Here is a 17,844-nt window from a genome sequence, read left to right as displayed (position 1 = left end):
CCACGAGCCACATGGCTTCTGAGCACTCGAAATGGGGCTAGTGTGACTGAAGACATATATATATATATATATATTGACTCATTGGAAAAGACCCTGATGCTGCGAGGGATTGGGGCAGGAGGAGAAGAGGCCGACAGAGGATGAGATGGCTGGATGGCATCACCGACTCGATGGACATGAGTTTGAGTAAACTCCGGGAGTTGGTGATGGACAGGGAGGCCTGGCGGGCTGTGATTCATGGGGTTGCAAATAGTCGGACATGACTGAGCGACTGAACTGAACTGATGTATATATATATATATATATATATTATATTTTTTTTTTTTTGTACCCACCCCTTGGGAGTTTAGTTCGCCAATCAGGGATTGAACTGGGGCTCTGGCAATGAAAGTACTAAGTCCTAACTAATGGACCACCAGGGAATTCCCCCGAAGATGGAATTTTAATTGTATTTAATTATTCTAATTGAATTTAAATAACCCCATGTGGTCAGAGCACATGGGGTGATTTAAATTTATGGTGGCTGTGGTAAAGAATCTGCCTGCCAATCAGTGCAGGGATTTAAGAGACCCAGGTTTGATCCCTGGGTTGGGAAGATCTCCTGGAGGAGGGCATGGCAACCCACTCCAGTATTCTTGCCTGGAGAATCCCATGGACAGAGGAGCCTGGTGGGCTACAGTCCATAGGGTCGCAGAGTCGGACACTGAGGTGACTTAGCACAGCACAGCATGTGGCCAGTACAGGGGGCAGAGAGAGGAGACAGGCGTGCCTCCATCCCTCCCTAAACTCATCCCCACCTGCAGCATCAAGCACGGACTGTACACACTCTCACATTTGTACAGGCAGGCAACTTGCTCTTGGGAGTCCTGGCTTAACCTTCCAACTGCCTCCCAGATGCCCTTGGGGACCCCGGATCCACACACAACCCCGATGCCGTATCCTCCTCCCCCCCTGTATTTTCTCTCCCCGAGTGCAGTGTTGCTAGGCAGTCACCTGCCCACACCCGGCACCCAGCTGGCATCTTTGACCTCTCCCTATCATCTTCACATCCAGTATCCGAATGTTGTGAGATTTTCCTCCCTCAAATTCTCTCCGATCCAAGGGATTGTCATGCTGAGTGAAATAAGTCAGATAGAGAAGGAGAAATATCCTATGACATCTCTTATAGGAGGAATCTTAAATGAAATGATACAAATGAACTTATTTACAAAACAGAAAGAGACTCACAGATTTAGAGAATGAACTTATGGTTGCCGGAAGGATGTGGGGAAGGGATAGCTAGGGAGTTTGGGAAGGACAGATACACACAGCTATATTTTAAGGGGATAACAAATAAGGACCTACTGGACAGCATAGGGAACTCTGCTCAGCGTTGTGTGGCAGCCTGGATGGGAGGGGAGTTTGGGGGAAGATGGATACATGTGTATGTATGGCTGAGCCCCTTGGCTTTCCACCTGCAAGTATCACAACATTGTTAACCGGCTATACCCCAATACAAATAAAAAGTTAATAAAGTTTCTGTCAGATCCATTCCTTTTTTTCTCTATGGCCTCCACCCTCATCCAGACCATCATCTCTGGCGAACGGCCAGACTGGTCTTCCCACATCAACCTCTGTCCTCTGCCCAATTTGTATTCTGCCCGAAGCCTTGTATCAGATCAAGTCACCCTCTCGCTGAAATCCTTTCGTTGGCTTCTGACTGTCCGACCGCCCCCGGGACAAGCCCAAATACCTTGATTCACTCATCAGGCTCCGCTCAGCAAACCCTCCGCCCCTAGACCTTCTCCAGCCCCTCAAGCTGTCTTTTCTCCAGGTTGCCAGCTGTGCTCATACTCTGGGACTTCCTCCAGGCTGCTCCCTCAGGCTGGAACATTCTGTACCCTCTCCTGGTGCTCAGCAACTCCCGCGCATCCTTTGGGTCCTGGCTTTGAAGTCATCTCCCCTGAGAAAGCACCTGTGACAGCCCCGCACTCTCAACAGGACCCGCGTCTCACCCTTACTCCTCTGGCCACTGTATCCGTGTCATCTGTACCCACCGGGGAAGGCCACATCTTTGTTGTTTTTCAGTTGCTCAGTTGCGTCCAACTCTTTGCAACCCCACAGACTGCAGCTCACCAGGCCTCCCTGTCCATCGCCACCTCCCAGAGTTTGCTCAAACTCATGTCCATTGGGTCAATGATGCCATTCAACCATCTCATTCTCTGTCTTCCCCTTCTCCTCCTGCCTTCAGTCTTTCCCAGCATCAGGGTCTTTTCCAATGAATCAGCTCTTTGCATCAGGTGGTATTGGAACTTCAGCTTCAGCATCAGTCCTTCCAATGAATATTCAGGGTTGATTTCCTTTACGATGGACTGGTTTGATATCCTTGCAGTCCAAGGGACTCTCAAGAATCTTCTCCAGCATCACGGTTCAAAAGCACCAATTCTTTGGCGTTCAGCTTTCTTTATGTTCCAATTCTCACAACTGTACACGACTACTGGAAAAACCATAGCTTTGACTATACCAACCTTTTGGCACACCTTTGACTGGGGGTAAGGCCTATGGGGCGGGGGATGCAGCTGGGAGCCCCCGAGGTGGGATGTGAGCACAGCTCTGCTCCCCAAGCTGCAGTTTGCTCCACTGAAGAATGAGGAGACTGTGAGGTGAGAGGAGCGGATTTGAGTCCGCTGCTGGTATAAGGGCACATGGCAGGTGCCAGGCAGGATGGTGGCTTGTTAATCACGCAAGACACAACCCTAAGTTTTCTCCTTCTTTCAAGTGATGACGTGGGTTCTCTGCCTGCCTCACCCGTACCCCTGACATTGGATGGTGCTTGGCCTTCAAGAAAAGCACGGTGATGAACTGAAAGAACCATGTGGCTAGCACCATAACAGAAATAAAAATGAGGTGCCTGGAGAATGCTGAGCACAGGGTGCAGAGTCCATAACGACGGGATAGGGGATCTCCCGGAACGGTTCCCAGAGGGAGGGGTCTTCACGGTAGAGGGGGTGTCTGAGGACAAGACAGTGTCCACCAGGCTGTCTGGGTGCCCCAGGCAGGGGTCCAGGCCCAAACAGATGTGGGGATGGGGGCCCTGATGGCCCAGCAAGGGAGAGGAGAGGTGGAGAGGGAAGGGGAAGGGCAGCGGGGTCTGGCCTTCGCATCGCTGGGGGAGTCAGGGCTGAGCCTGTGTACCAGGGCATCCACTGGGGGACATGGACAAAGGTGGGCTGGACTTTGCTTTTATTTCAGACCCTCTAGCGGCTGGAGGTGGGAGGGAGCACAGAAGCCAGGTGGTTGTAACAGGTCCGGGGAAGGGGAGGCTCGGAGGAAGGGGCCGGGTCCAGAGGGCTCAGTTGACAACGTCATCATCCACCTGCCCGCCACCAGCTCAGGGTGCCGTGTTCTGGCCCCTTCTTCCAGCAGCACAGTGAAGTAGGCAAGTCCCTGCCCTCCTGCAGCCAGGGCTCCAGGGCTGGAGGACAGGCTTGGTGGCCACTGAAGGGCAGGGATGGAGGGAGGGGCTCCAGGGTGTCCTGGGCTCCCCACTTAGAGGCTCCTGTTTTCATCTCTTTGCAGCCACAGTACTCACTGTGCCATTATCTTCTCAGTCTGGCTTTCTCCGAGTCCCTTCCGATGTTCTTGATTCTATTTTAAGCCCACTCCCTTTAGTTTTTTGGAGCATGACTCACGCTCACAGATGACAGTACTCTTTCTTCTTAAAGACATCCTGGATCCTTGAAAACAATGGCTACATCACCGCACGGTCTTTTCTCGGAGGGCTGGCTGGAAGCCCACACCCCTGATGGTGGGGTGGCAGGGTGCGAGGTGGGGGGCTGCCCGGCCTTGCGATTCCTGAGGGGATGACTGGCAGGTCAGAGGGCTGTAGGGGCACCTCAGGGTACAGGCTGTGCCCAGGACAAAGATGAATGCTGGAGGCGGGAGGGAGAGGTAAGCCGTGGGGGGGTTGACACACGAGGAGAACTCAGAACATGCTCGGCACAGAGCAAGTTTTCTGGGTCTTTGCTGTTATATTTCTATTATGCAATTTCCGTGTGCTGGAAACCAACACAAACAATGACAATTTGAGAATTTAAACACTAGTGCTCACAGGAGAGTAAATTATGCCTGCAATGGTACTGTCCCTTGAATGCATGGAGTGAGCTCTGTTTATTAAAATTGTGGCAGTTCCAGAGATGAGGGAGGGGAGGCGCCAGCCCATAGCTGAATCACATTATCTGGAACATCATTTATGTGTTACAGATGGAAGGTTCTTGATGCCAACTTGCTGCTATGCCCTTGGCTACTTTATCAACAATCTGCCCTTCAGGAACAGAAAGGCAGACGTAGAGAATGGACATGTGGACACAGTGGGGGAAGGAAAGGGGACAGACAGAGAGAGTAGCATTGACATATATACGCTACCACGTGTAAAACCAACCCTGAATGTTCATCTGAAGGACTGATGCTGAAGCTCCTACACTTTGGCCACCTGATGCTAACAGCCGAGTCATTGGAAAAGACTCTGATGCTGGGAAAGATTGAGCGTAGGAGGAGAAGGGGAAGACAGAGGACAAGATGGTTGGATGGCATAATTGATTCAAGGGACATGAGTTTGAGCAAACGCTTCGGGGGTCATGAAGGACAGGGAAGCCTGGTGTGCTACAGTCCGTGGGGTTGCAAAGAGTTGGACACGATTGAGTGACAAAACAGAAATGTGTAAAATAGATACCTAATGGGAAGCTGCTGTGTAACACAGGAAGCCCAGCCTCGTGCTCTGTGATGACCGAGAGGGGGGTGGGGTGGGGTGTGGGGAGGTTCAAAAGGGAGGGGATGTATACCTACATATAGCTGATTCATTTCATTAGACAGAAGAAACGATCACAACATTGTAAAGCAAGTATTGCTGCTGTTGTTTAATTATCAAGTCACGTCCAACTCTTTGCAACCCCATGGACTGTAGCCCACCAGGCCCCTCTGTCCATGGGATTTCCCAGGCAAGAATACTGGAGTAGGTTGCCATTTCCTTCTCCAGGGGATCTTCCCCACCCAGGGATCGAACCCGCCTTTCTCCTGCATTGGCAGGCAGATTCTTTATCCCTGGGCCACCAGGGAAAGCAATTATATTCCAATTAAAATAAATTAAAAAACAAAACACAACAACAAGAAAAGAATCGTGCCCTTTTCTGGGCTTCACTTTAAATGCCTGTCATGAATTCCCAGCAGCACTTCTCCTATGTTGTCCCCTATGCCCCATGACAGCCTGCGGAGGATCTGACCAGACAGAAAGCATAGTCCTCTGTCTCTGAGCTGACAGTTGCACCAGCAAAATTAAGTGAGCACAGAAGTGCACAGACCAGCCAGCTGGGCTGGAAGCGGGCTGTGTGGACACCCTGCTCAGGATGTGCCCAAGGGGACCCAGCGGTTCTGGCTGGAGGTCTGTGACAGCCTTGGTGAGAAGGAGATTTTGGTGAGAAAGAAGCCTCATGTTGAGCAGAGGCAGGACTGGGCTCAGAAAGCAGCCAGGGGTTCAATCTCCAGGAGGACCATGGCATGGGAGGCATGCATGCTCAGTTGCTCATCCTGTCTGACTCTTTGCCACCCCATGGTCTGCCAGGCTCCTTTGTCCATGGGATTTCCCAGGCAAGAATACTGAAGTGGCTTGCCATTTCCTTCTCCAGATGGGATGCATGTGTGATCTTATTTGATTCAGTTTAGATTCAGAATCAGCAAAGAATTGATGCTTTTGAACTGTGGTGTTGGAGAAGACTCTTGAGAGTTCATTGGACTGCAAGGAGATCAAATCAGTCCATCCTAAAGGAGATCAGTCCTGAATACTCATTGGAAGGACTGATGCTGGAGCTGAAGCTCCAGTACTTTGGCCACCAGATGCGAAGGGCCGACTCATTGGAAAAGACCCTGATGCTGGGAAAGATTGAGGGCAGGAAAAGGGGACAGCAGAGAATGAGATGGTTGGATGATATCACCGACTCAAAGGACAAGAGTTTGAGCAAACCCTGGGAGTTGGTGGTGGACAGGGAAGCCTGGTGTGTTGCAGTCCGTGGGGTCACAAAGAATCAGACACGACTGAGCGACTGAACAAGACTCAGAATCCAACTGACAACTGCCAACCAGGAAGACTCTCTGAAGACAGTACAGACAACATCTTCCACCCAGGAGGAGTGAGGGATGAATTCAGGTATAAAAAGGACTAACTCTAAAGACATATTCTCTTCATCAAAAGACTCTAAAGAGAGGGCAAGGTGAATCGCAAGCCAGAGCAGTTATTTGCAATGCACAGATCTCTGGTGTGCGTCTGGGATGCGGGTTCAGAGTGACGTGTGGCCTTGTCATCTAACTGCATTGAGAGGGCCTTGACCGGACTCCTGAACCCCTCTCACCACCCCAACTGACAGATCCTTCTTGCCACCAATCAGGTTCCCTGAACTAAACAAACCTCCTTACTGGGGGCCCCCAGGCCACTTACTGCTCATCCTGGAAGTGGGCTTCAGTGCCCTGCCAGTCAGGCACATCGTGTGTGGGAACTGAGGGGCGCCCCCTCTTGTTACCCCCAAACCACCCCTGCTCTGCTCCCCGGTGCAGCCCCCACGCGTGCCTGCGCGACGCGGAGCACCCTCCTCCCTGGGACTGTGAGCCCGTGTGACTGACCCACTGTCAGCCTCACTTGTCCAGCATTGGGTGCGGTGTGTCTGGCCATCGCTGTCACCTTAGGGCAGAGTGACTAGGAGGCAATTATTAATAAAACAGCACCCGACAGAACACGGAGCGAGTGCTCACAAATTACTGCACGGAAGACCCAGACCATCTAGTCGGAAAAGAGCAAATACTTGAACGAGGTTGTCACAAGAAAGGAAAGTCAATGGCTGACCAAGTACATGAAGACAGTCACACCAACAACAGGAGGAAAAGCAAAATTTCAAGATTTCTTCTCACACTAGACTGACAAAAACTGACAGCTCTGACAGTATCAAGTGCTGGTGACAAGGAGCAGCAGGAATTCTCCACCCCCGCTGATGCAGGGTGCAGCGATGCCGTCACCCAGTAACAGTGACCGGTCGCCACCCCACGAGCCAGCGATCTCATACACGGTCAGCTCTCTGAGGGACGCCACAAATGTCCATTAGGAAACACAGTCAGACATCCACAGACGCTCTTTTTCAGAGCTCCACGCTGACCTGGGGGCAGGGATTGTAGCAGGTGCCCACAGCAAGGACGACAAACCAACGCCGGCCACTCTGGACGGTGTGAGATGGACAAACACACCACAGCCACAGCAAAGCTAAGCGAGGGGAGAGGTCACCGGAGAACACGTTCCATGGCTCTGTCTCCATGGAGATAAACCAAAGGTCATGCTCAGCGACAGTGGTTAATGACGAATGAACAGAAAAGCTGGTAGAACAGTCTTCCCTGGTGGTCTAGTGATTGAGAGTTTGCCTGCCAGTGCAGGGGACATGGGTTTGATCCCTGATCCGGGAAGATCTCCCATGCCGTGAAGGAGCTAAGCCCATATGCAGCGACTACTGAGCATGTGCTCTAGAGTCCGAGGGCTGCAACCTAAGCCTGTGTACCTATCACCTGTGCTCTGCAATAAGAGAAGCCACGACGAAGAGAAGCCCGTGTGCCCCAATAAAGACCCCAAAATAAATAGTTAAAAAACAAGCTGGCAGAGCCGCAGAGAGGAACAAGGACAGGATGATCTGGAAGTGGCCATCTCAACATGGTGGATGATGTGTCAGGAAAGGAGCAGAGAAGAACTTCTGTGGGCCTGGTTGGGCTGTCTGTCTTACCCCTGGGGACTGGTACATGTGTGCTGACACTCACCTTATCATTAGTTTAAAACCAGAATATATGTTTTACACGTACTTCTGCATGCATGATAAATACAGATCAAAAGGCAGAGAAAAGTCAAACAAGTCTAAAGCTGCCCTGGACCCTTTTCACCTGGGATCAAGTCTGATGGGCAGCCACGCCTCCTTGCTGGGCCCTTGTCTAGTCAGGGCACCCTCCCAGGTCCACCCTGACCTGGAGCCACCTAGACAAGATGACCTGGATCAGGTGGACTCTCCTGGCAGGTAAGGGCAGGTGGAGGTGGAGAAAGAGGGCCAAGGGACGCTTCCTCGAAAGCACTGCATCTCGTGGTATCATGAGTCAGGTGCTCTGTCTTCCTTCTCTGTGACCTCTTCACCCTGCTGTGGCCCCTGCCCCAGGACCTTGACCCCATAGTCCACTTTGACCTTGCACTTCTGGCCAGGGCTTTCACTTGTACAACCAGCATTACTGTTGCTGTTCAGTTGTTCAGTCGTGTCTGGATCTTTGCGACCCCATGGACCTCAGCATGCCAGGTTTCCCTTTCCTTCACCATCTCCTGGAGCTTGCTCAAACTCATGTCCATTGAGTCAGTGATGCCATCCAACCATCTCATCCTCTGTCATCCCCTTCTCCTCCTGCCTTCAATCTTTCCCAGCATCAGGGTCTTTTCCAATGAGTCGGCTCTTTGCATCAGGTGGCCAAAGTATTGGAGTTTCAGCTTTAGCATCAGTCCTTCCAATGAATAGTCAGGATTGGTTTTCTTTAGGATTGACTGCTTTGATATCCTTGTAGTCCAAGGGACTCTCAAGAGTCTTTTCCAACCCCACAGTGGGACTTGCAAAATGATCAAGCCTTTCTCTCACTCTCTCGCTGAAAAGTGTTCCAATGTGCTGTTCCTCAAAGCAGATGTGAATGGCCATCAGGATGCTGCTTCACAGTGTGAAGCCAAATGCACGCCAACCTTCCAGTTATTTTAAAAGGGACAGAAGGTGGGTGAACTTTCTGGAGTTACAAGGGAAAACTTATAGCCACCATTCATGAATTAATCTAATCAAATCATATTTTCTGAAGACATTACTAGCCATTGACTGTTTAAAACTTGCAATTCTTTTATACATAAAGGAAAGATCAAGTATAAAGATTATATACCTAACTGCCATCTGATAAGTGACAATAAAATATTAACTCTACCCTTTTTTAAAAAAGAAAATAATTCATAAAGATGACTCTAAATTGCCCCATAATGTCAAATCAGAAGAATTCCCAATCAACTAAGTCCCCTCTGACACACATGGCAACTCAGTCATCAGATATTACCAAGAGCAGAAAGCAGAACAGTGCAAATCCTGTTTCACCAAATGGCTCTGGGCACAACCCCAGGCCACTCTGGAGGCAACGTGTCTTTACTTTCCATCAGCGCCTCTCACTGCTCAATCCTGTCCACTCAAGACAAAACCCAACTTCCTCCGAAGAAGCCCCCCATCTCCTCAGATCAGCCCAAAGAAACCATGCAGATTTCACTGGGTCTCATCACTCCTTCCCTGGTGGCTTAGAGAGTAAAGAATCCACCTGCAATAAGGAAATGTGGGTTTGAGAAGATCCCCTGGGGAAGGGAATGGCAACCCACTCCAATATTCTCACCTGGAGAATCCCATGGACAGAGAAGCCTGGTGGGCTACAGTTCAAGGGGTTGCAAAGAATCAGACATGACTGAGCATGCACGCACGCACATGCGCGCACGCACATACACACACATCACTACTCCAGCCTGACCCAAAAACCAAGATGAAAATGCATTCCTGACTCCTGAGGGCTGAGTGAGAACCAGCCTCTTCCAAGGGCTCTCGGGGGAGACAACTCCCAGTCTCATACACCCTGGACATGGGCTGAACCACAATGTCAGACGGATTTGGAGTGATACAAAGGCATCTGCCTTGCAAAATGAAAAATGCTGGGCCACCACACGCAGTGACCTGCAAAGGAAAATCATGGACAGTGGCTTTGGTCTCCACCCAGCATCATCAGCAGAAGGGGGAATGGCTTCTGAGTAAAAGCATGACCCAGGACAATGTGGGGTTCTGACCGTTAGCAAAGCTGGGCTTAGCACCCAGGGGGGCGAGCTGCCCACAGAGCAAGGCCATGGCGCTCCCAGGGCAGGCACGGCTAAGGAGTGGCCACCACGGTCCTCCAGTATCATCCCAGCCCATGATTTCCCATGACCAGAACCCCAGGGCTGGCTGCTACGCGCCCCCCTACCCGCCACCCCCCGTCAGTGTCCTAGCCATACAACCACCTGGGAGGAGACAGAAGAGATGATATTTTATCCTTTAGTCACAAAGGATGCTCGTGATACAGCGTACTTCCAGGCCAGACTCTGGGAATAAACGATGGTGTGGCGGGAGGTGGGAGGCTGGCCAGGACACCCTTCCCCCAGGGGCCCTCCAGCAGTTGAGTGCTGCTCTGTGAGTAAGAGCATCCTGATGCAGGTACCAGAGAGCCGGAGAGGCTCAGGAGGAGAGGAGGGGAGGATGAGGGAAGAAGGGAGGAAGAGGGGAGGGAGAGAAGGAGGGAGGGGGAGAGAGAAGCGAGGAGTGCCCATGGCACCGCCCCACTCCATGCCCCAAGTGGCTCCCTGGACTGCAGAGCTCGCCCTTCTGCCCAGATCCTCCTTGTCCCCCAAGGTCCTCCTGGTCCAACATCTTCCAAGAGTATTTCACTGCCCCCACCCCCACAGTCATCCCTGTCACTGAACCCTTGCCACCAGCAAGTGTCACACATACTGCATCCCAGGCACATCTCCAGGGATCCCCAAACCCCGCCCCATCTCCAGCCATCTGGTGCACACTCCTACACCTGCCCCTGGGGGACCCTATCTTCCTCTGCAGGTGTCCATCAGCCACCACAGAGGCTCTGAGCTCTGACAACTGTGTCGTGGGCGCGTGGCTTCCAGGCGGTTTCCGGTACAGTGGAGGGTGGGGACTCACCATGGCCCCTGTTTCAGGTCTTACTCACTCCAGGACGACACAGTCCTGCATCTGCCCTTTGTCTGGAAGCACCTGGGGCTAGGCCTTGGCCTGGTCAGGACTCCTCGACCCTCCTCACACACAGACCCTGCAGACCCACAGTGCCCCAACTCTGAGACCTGAATGGGAATGAGGATCACACATACTGGCAAAGGCCGTCTGGGCAGAAACTCACCGGTAAGTGCCCAAGGAGAGGCGTGATGCTGTCAGAAACATAGAGGATGCTGCCATCTGTCGTCACGGCGATGATGAAGCCATCCAAGGCCTGCGAAAAATGCAATAGGTGAAGGCTCTTCCGTCATGCTTTCATGCAGGAGGGGATCACTGAAGCCAAGGACCCTGGGTTACAACAATGACTTCGTTTCATAACTCTTTGAATATTTCCATGGCTAACCTCACAGCACTTTTTTTTCTGTCTTGCACACAAGTGGGTTTCTTACATAGAACTTGTCTAACCCAGATGAAATGGTTGCAAAGCATGAAAGGGCCTAGTGGAAAATGGGACCTGTGGTATCATGAAATAAATTCAGCGGTAGAAATTACCTGAGTACATTTACTGATAAGTGTGCATTTGGGCTGAATCAGAAATATCACAATTGCCATTAAAAGGTGTCAGTGAAGAGTTCACAATCCCTGTTCTCCATCCCCATTACCACTGTGAATTCAGTGGTAAGCATTTACTAAAAGATACAGGAGCTCATGGGCTTCTCCCATGGTGGTGTCAGTGGCAAAGAATCTGCCTGCCATCTCAGGAGACGCAAGAGACATGGGTTCGATCCTTGGATCGGAAGATCCCCTAGAGAAGAGAATGGCAATCCGCTCCAGTATTCTTGCTTGGAGAATTCCATAGACAGAGGAGCCAGGCAGGCTACAGTCCATGGAGTTGAAAAACAGTCAGAATGACTGAGCGGCTCACACACACACACGAGCTCACAGAGGCATTAAAAGCAGAAACTGTGCCTGCTGGTCCATTGCCACAGAAAGACCTTCTGAAGGAACTCTTTATAAAGAACATTCACATTAATCCACCAAAGGGAAAAGTAAGGGCAGATGGGGAAAGGCTGGGTTACTCGACTAGATCCACAAGAGCAGTCATCCCTCAGTGTCCATGGGTAACTGGTCCCATGACCCCTGCAGACACCAAGTTCCAAAGATGCTCAAGTTCCCCAGAGTTGCCAGTGTATCCATGGGCCCTGCATTCTGGGATTCAGCCAACCGTGGGTGTGAAACCCACAGACATGGAAGGCCAACCATATTTCAGCATGTCTGGAAAATTCATTTGCTTAGAAGTTTTGACCGAGTGTCTGCCGTGGGTTAGATGCACTGCCCTCGGAGCTCATGAGAGAAAAGATACGGGCCCTCGTGTCTTCTCACAGATCCACCGGCTGTTTGGTGTTCGGGTTCCTAATCAGGTGCTCACAATGCTTTCATAAGTCACACAGAAAGGTGATTTCTAAAACTCAGACTCTGTCCAGCAGAGAACGGGGTCATCCGGGCAACTCACAATACTGGCCTGCCATGGAAAGGGAAGAGATGAAAAACAAAACCTTTCTCCCCCAAAACAAATAATCGAGGACATAAGATGCTCAGGCAGGCGGTTGCTGTAAACTATCACTGCTGCCTCACTGACTGTACTGTTGAAATAGCATCTTGCACAAATGTGTGGATTTTTCTACTTTGAGGGAAAAAAATTCCCAAAGTGAAGTATGTGTTTAGAAAGTTTTGGAAACATTTTGTATACCCTCAGCTCGATCTTCCCAGGGTGTTGCTGATCTTCTGTGCAGCCAAGAGGGCATGGATTCTTTCAGGGTAGGAGGATGCGGCTAAGTGCCTGGCAACAGGAGCCAGAAATAGTCCAGAAGTGTGCGGAGAAGGGTACCACCATCGGCACACACCACCGTGGGAGAGAGTTCTTTTCACTGGGAAAATTACTACTAGGGTCACTGACTATTTAACACTTAGGTTCTGCAGGGTTGGGAAGAATCCCCTGGAGGAGGAAATGGCAACCCACTCCAGTATTCTTACCTGGAGAATACCGTGGACAGAGGAGCCTGGTAGCCTATAGTCCATAGGGTTGCACAGAGACAAACATGACTGAAGTGACTTAGCACACGGCACACACTGCAGGATTTAAGACTGAAACATCTATTAAAGCACATTTCTTAAGTGGACCCCATTCTCTTTGATTATGTCTGTGGTTTTCAACTGGGGACAACTCTGCCCCATTGGGGACATCTGGCAATGTCTAGAGACCTTTCTGGTTGTTGCTTCTGGGGCGGGCACTGTTGGTATCTAGTGGGTGGAGGCCAAGGATGCTTTGAAACATCCCATCCACAATACACAGTATGTCCCTACCACAAGGAACGATCAGGTCCAAAATGCTAATTGGGCTGAGGTGGAGAAATCTTGGACCAGATTTACCAGTCATCATGAACATCAAAGTAGATCCTGCCGTTGTGTTCAGTTGCTCAGTCATGTCTGCCTCTTTTGAGACCCCATGGACTGTAGCCCGCCAGGCTCCTCTGTCCTTGGGCTTCTCTAGGCAAGAATACTGGAGTGGGTTGCCATTTCTTCCTCCAGAGGATCTTCCTGACTCAGGATCGAAGTCGCATCACCTGCGACTCCTGCATCAGCAGGAGGATTCTTTACCTGCTGAGCCACCTGGGAAGCCCCAATATTCTGGTGACCTTTATTTCTTTTCCACTTAAGTATTTTTTCTAAATTAAAAGAAATCATATTAGCAGTGCTCCTGGAGGTGAATTTTTCTAAGAGGTGGAGGCATTGTGGATGACATCAGCGGGACGGTTTTGGAAACAGCAGATTGAAATATTGGGAAAAGCAGGAGCAGTCTAAATTCTCTTCTTGCACAGTGAGCCCATGCCCTCTTGAATTTATAAAGCAAGTGGGTGTTAAAAAGCAGGAGGTATTTATGGATGGAAGATAACGTTCATCAGCCCATTGGCATTTTCCATCAGACGCATGAGGATTACGCTGAGTCACTGCGTTAAGAGTGCTTGTGATGGTTTCAGAAGTCCCACTGGCAACATTTGAGAGTGACTCAACAGGACATGGTTAAAAAGTAGCGTGCCCCTCCTGTTGAAATGGGGACTCTGGCAGGACCTTCAGTGGACACCCAAGATTCCATAATGGCCCGAGTTTCACACCTGCCACACACCAGAGGGAAACGAGATGACACCTCTCTGCCAATCCCTGGTTCTGACAGAATGTTTCTTGTCTTCTCTGGGACAACCTCTGGTCTAAAAGAAAAGATGGCTGTAGCTTTTCTGAACAAAATTCATAAATACTGCATATCCCGTAACTGCCTGTCAATGAGAGTGTCCCTTCCTTTGAATTTACTTGTTCTAACGCTTGTGGCTACCATCTTGGGCAGCTTTCACTCGACCAGCTCGGCTGGCTGAGACCAAGTCGCTTTCATTCTTTCCAGTCCCACAATGGTATGAGTTTTCCTGGAGTCTGGTTTGGGGCCTTTTTGGGAGAAGAGGAAGGAAGCAGGGATTCACACTCAGAAGACACCAGCAGTGCCATTCCCTGGGGTCTGACGGGCTCTGTCCTGGGTTTCATCTTCATTTTAAAAAGGAAACTCCTAGTTACGAAGACATGGCATCTGGATTCCTCATGCTCCCTGAAGTGGCTCTGAACAAAGGAGGGGGATGTGCAGCTGAGATGGGATGCATACCATGGAGAAGCTGCATCCTGGAAAATGAGAGCATCATCCCATGGGGACCATCGCAAGGAAGGCACAGGAGGCTCCTGTCACCCTTCACCTGGTCGTGTCTCCTGAGGAGCAAAAGGGTGGAAGAGGAGCCTAAGACAGTCAGAGACAAATCTAAAGTTCTAGTTGGATGGTCTCCCAGATGTCTCAAAGATGCAATTTACCCAGAACTCCTGCTTGTTGTACAGGCTTAATTTGGGGTCCATCCAATTCACTTATGTAGCATGATTTCCTTTAGACTGGCTTCAAAGAGTCTACGCTAGGAGCAGAGGAAAGTGCATAATGCATATCCATACAGATCTAAACTAGTCTTTTTCTAGAAATTTCAGCCTTCTAAATCTCAGTTCAGCCAAAATTTTCATTTTTAAAGTAAAGACTGTTATAAGAGAAAAGGAAGGGCATTACATAATAACCATGGGATCAGTCCAAGAAGACACCACAAGTGTAAACATATATGCACCCAATACAGGAGCACCTCAATATAGAAGGCAAATGATAACAGGCAGAAAAGGAGAAACGGATAGTACCACAATAATAGTGGGACCTCAACACTTCACTGACATCCACAGACAGATCATCCACATGGAAAACCTAAGGAAGTACGAGCCTTAAATAGTCCATTAGACTAGGTGGACATAATTGGTGATTATGGAGTACTCCATCCAAAAGCAGCAGAGTACAATTTTGTTTCAAGGCCACATGGAACATTCTCCAGGACTGACCACATGCTGGGCTACAAAGTGAACCTCGGCAAATTTAAGAAAACTGAAATTCTGTCAAACATCTTTTCTGACCACAACGCTATGAGATCAGAAATCAACTACAAAAAAAAAAAAAAAGAAAGAAAGAAAGAAAGAAAAAAAAGCCCTGCAAAATACACAAATACAGGGAAACTAAACAACTTGCTACTAAATGGCCAGTGGATCAGTGAAGAAGTCACAGAGGAAATAAAAATACCCAAAGACAAATGAAAACGAAAACACAACAATCTAAAAACCTATGGGACTCAGCAAAAGCAGTGTGAAGAGGGAAGTTCATAGAGATATGAGCTTATCTCCAGAAACAATAAAAATCTGAAATAAACAACTTAACCTTACATCTCAGTGGACAGGAGTTTAAGCAAACTCCAGGAGACAGTGAAGGATGGGGAAGCACAGCGTGCTGCAGCCCATGGGGTCACAAAGGGTCGGACGTGGCCGAGCGACTGAACGACAACCACCTTACACCCAAAGCAGCTAGAGACAGAACAAAACACCCCCACAGTTGGTAGAAGGAAAGCAATCATAAAGACCAGAGCAGAAATAAACAAAATAGAGGCTAAGGAAACAACAGAAAAGATCAGTGAAACCAAAAGCCGGTTCTTTGAACAGATAAACAAAACCTATACACCTTTAGCCAGATTCATCAAGTTAGAAAGGGAGGGGGTCCAAGGCAATAAAATCAGAAATGCAAAAGAAGAAGTTACAACTGACTCCACTGAAACACAGGCCACCATGAGACTACTACAAGAAACTACATTTTTACTGTTATAAAAGTCTTATTTTCTCAAACACCTTTGATACCGTGAAACTCCCTTGGGGGTGGGGAGGGTAGAATGTGCCACAGGCTTCTAAAGACTGTTATGTGCTATAGGGTTATGTTTTAATTACTTTTCCCTAAGAATTAGAAGATAAAATGACTTCTGTGAGATAGCATAATGATACATTAATTCAACCTTGTATATCACAAGCTGCTCTAAATTTAACATACTTAAAATGCATTGCTTCTGGAGAAAGTTCTGTATTTTCTTTAAATATAGTTCACATGCAGATTTAAGTATCTTTCATTTCATGCAAATGTTCATTAATGCGTTTATATTTCATAATATTTGGACAGCTTCATTCTGGCATTTTCTTACTCGAGTAACTTTCTGTTTTCTGCAGTTAATCTATGTAAATTAAAGTTTATATCAGTCTTATATAGGCACATAAGACGAGATCTAGAAAGCTGGAGACCAAAGAGTCACCTTCTGATACCCTGCCGGGAACCAGTGACACAGCTAGCATCTAACTTCTTTTGACTGAATCCATCCACCCCAGGTTTTTTCTACTTCAAGGGTTCAGACACACCACCTCTGAGGCTTTCTCTATGTCCGCCATGGTATCTGAACACTCCCAGACTTATCCCTAGCTTAGAAGTCAGAACCAGCTGGATGTTTTTGCAGTGGCTTATCCTCGTCTGGGCTTCCCCAGTGGCTCATGGTAAAGAACTTGCCTGCCAATGCAGGAGACACAAGATACGCGGGTTTAATCCCTGGGTCAGGAAGATCCCCTAGAGGAGGGCAGGGCAACCCACTCCAGTATTCTTGTCTGGAGAATCCCCATGGACAGAGGAGCCTGGTGGGCTATAGTCCATGGGGTAGCAAAGAGTCGGACATGACTGAAATGACTCAGCACACAGCACATCGTCATCTGTCCTGAGAAGTCTCACCCCTAGAGACACATGAGGCAGGCCAGGCACTCAGATCAGCCAGACTGCCTCCAATCCAGCCCAGCAGATGGGCACAGGCACACAACTTTTCAGAGGAAGAAATGTGAGTTTCTCCGCACAGGGAGGGCACACTCGGGGGTCGTGGGGGCGGGGGCGGGGCATAGCCATGTATGATTGATACCATACACCATGTTGATGAAACAGGCCCTCAAGTTAAAAGCATAATTCTAAAAGAAGACTTTTGCTTTCAAAATGTGTCCTACCAAGTATATGTAATTGTTGCATTGGGCTTCCCTGGTGGCTCAGAGGGCAAAGAATCTGCCTGCAATGAGGGAGACCAGGGTTTGATCCCTGAGTCAGGAAGACTTCCTGGAAAAGAGAATGGCTACCCACCCCGGTATTCTTGCCTGGAGAATTCCACAGACAGAGGTGCCTGGTAGGCTACAGTCCATGGGGTCACAGAGGGTCGGACACAATAGCACCCAAGGCATATGCATATATCTATTTCACATAAATACCCTGGCTCTCCCTACTGCCGGCTCCGTCCCTGCCTGGCTCCCCCGCTAGGTGTCCTCTGGCTGGGAGGCTGGAGTGGGTCTGCCCTGCAGTCACCATGGCAACAGGACACATTCACACTGAGTTTGGGGATTCTGGCTTTTCCTGCCCCACTCGGTAGCCAAAACACACACCACAGCAGGCAGATTTTTTTCAAGAGTCTGTCTGTTCCCAGCCTTCCTTTCAGGGTCAAGACCAGTTGTTTACTTCAGGCACATGGTCTTATCAGAAACAAGCAGCTACATTTTAATCCGC

General features: G+C 49.4%; 1 protein-coding gene across 12 annotated transcripts in view; it reads right to left on the bottom strand.

The window, feature by feature from the left end:
- The window catches only part of NPAS2 (neuronal PAS domain protein 2), a 198,652-nt gene that overhangs the window by 57,974 nt on the left and 122,834 nt on the right, over positions 1 to 17,844 (bottom strand). For all 12 annotated transcript variants that reach the window (XM_070475081.1, XM_070475084.1, XM_070475108.1 and 9 more), the window contains exon 5: positions 11,008 to 11,097. In XM_070475081.1, the coding sequence (XP_070331182.1) occupies positions 11,008 to 11,097 (90 nt within the window). The remainder of the gene's footprint in view (positions 1 to 11,007; positions 11,098 to 17,844) is intronic.

This window comes from Odocoileus virginianus, chromosome 2 (assembly GCF_023699985.2).
Source record: "Odocoileus virginianus isolate 20LAN1187 ecotype Illinois chromosome 2, Ovbor_1.2, whole genome shotgun sequence".
NCBI classification, from domain to species: Eukaryota; Metazoa; Chordata; class Mammalia; order Artiodactyla; family Cervidae; genus Odocoileus; species Odocoileus virginianus.
This window is presented reverse-complemented; position numbering and strand designations above follow the sequence as displayed.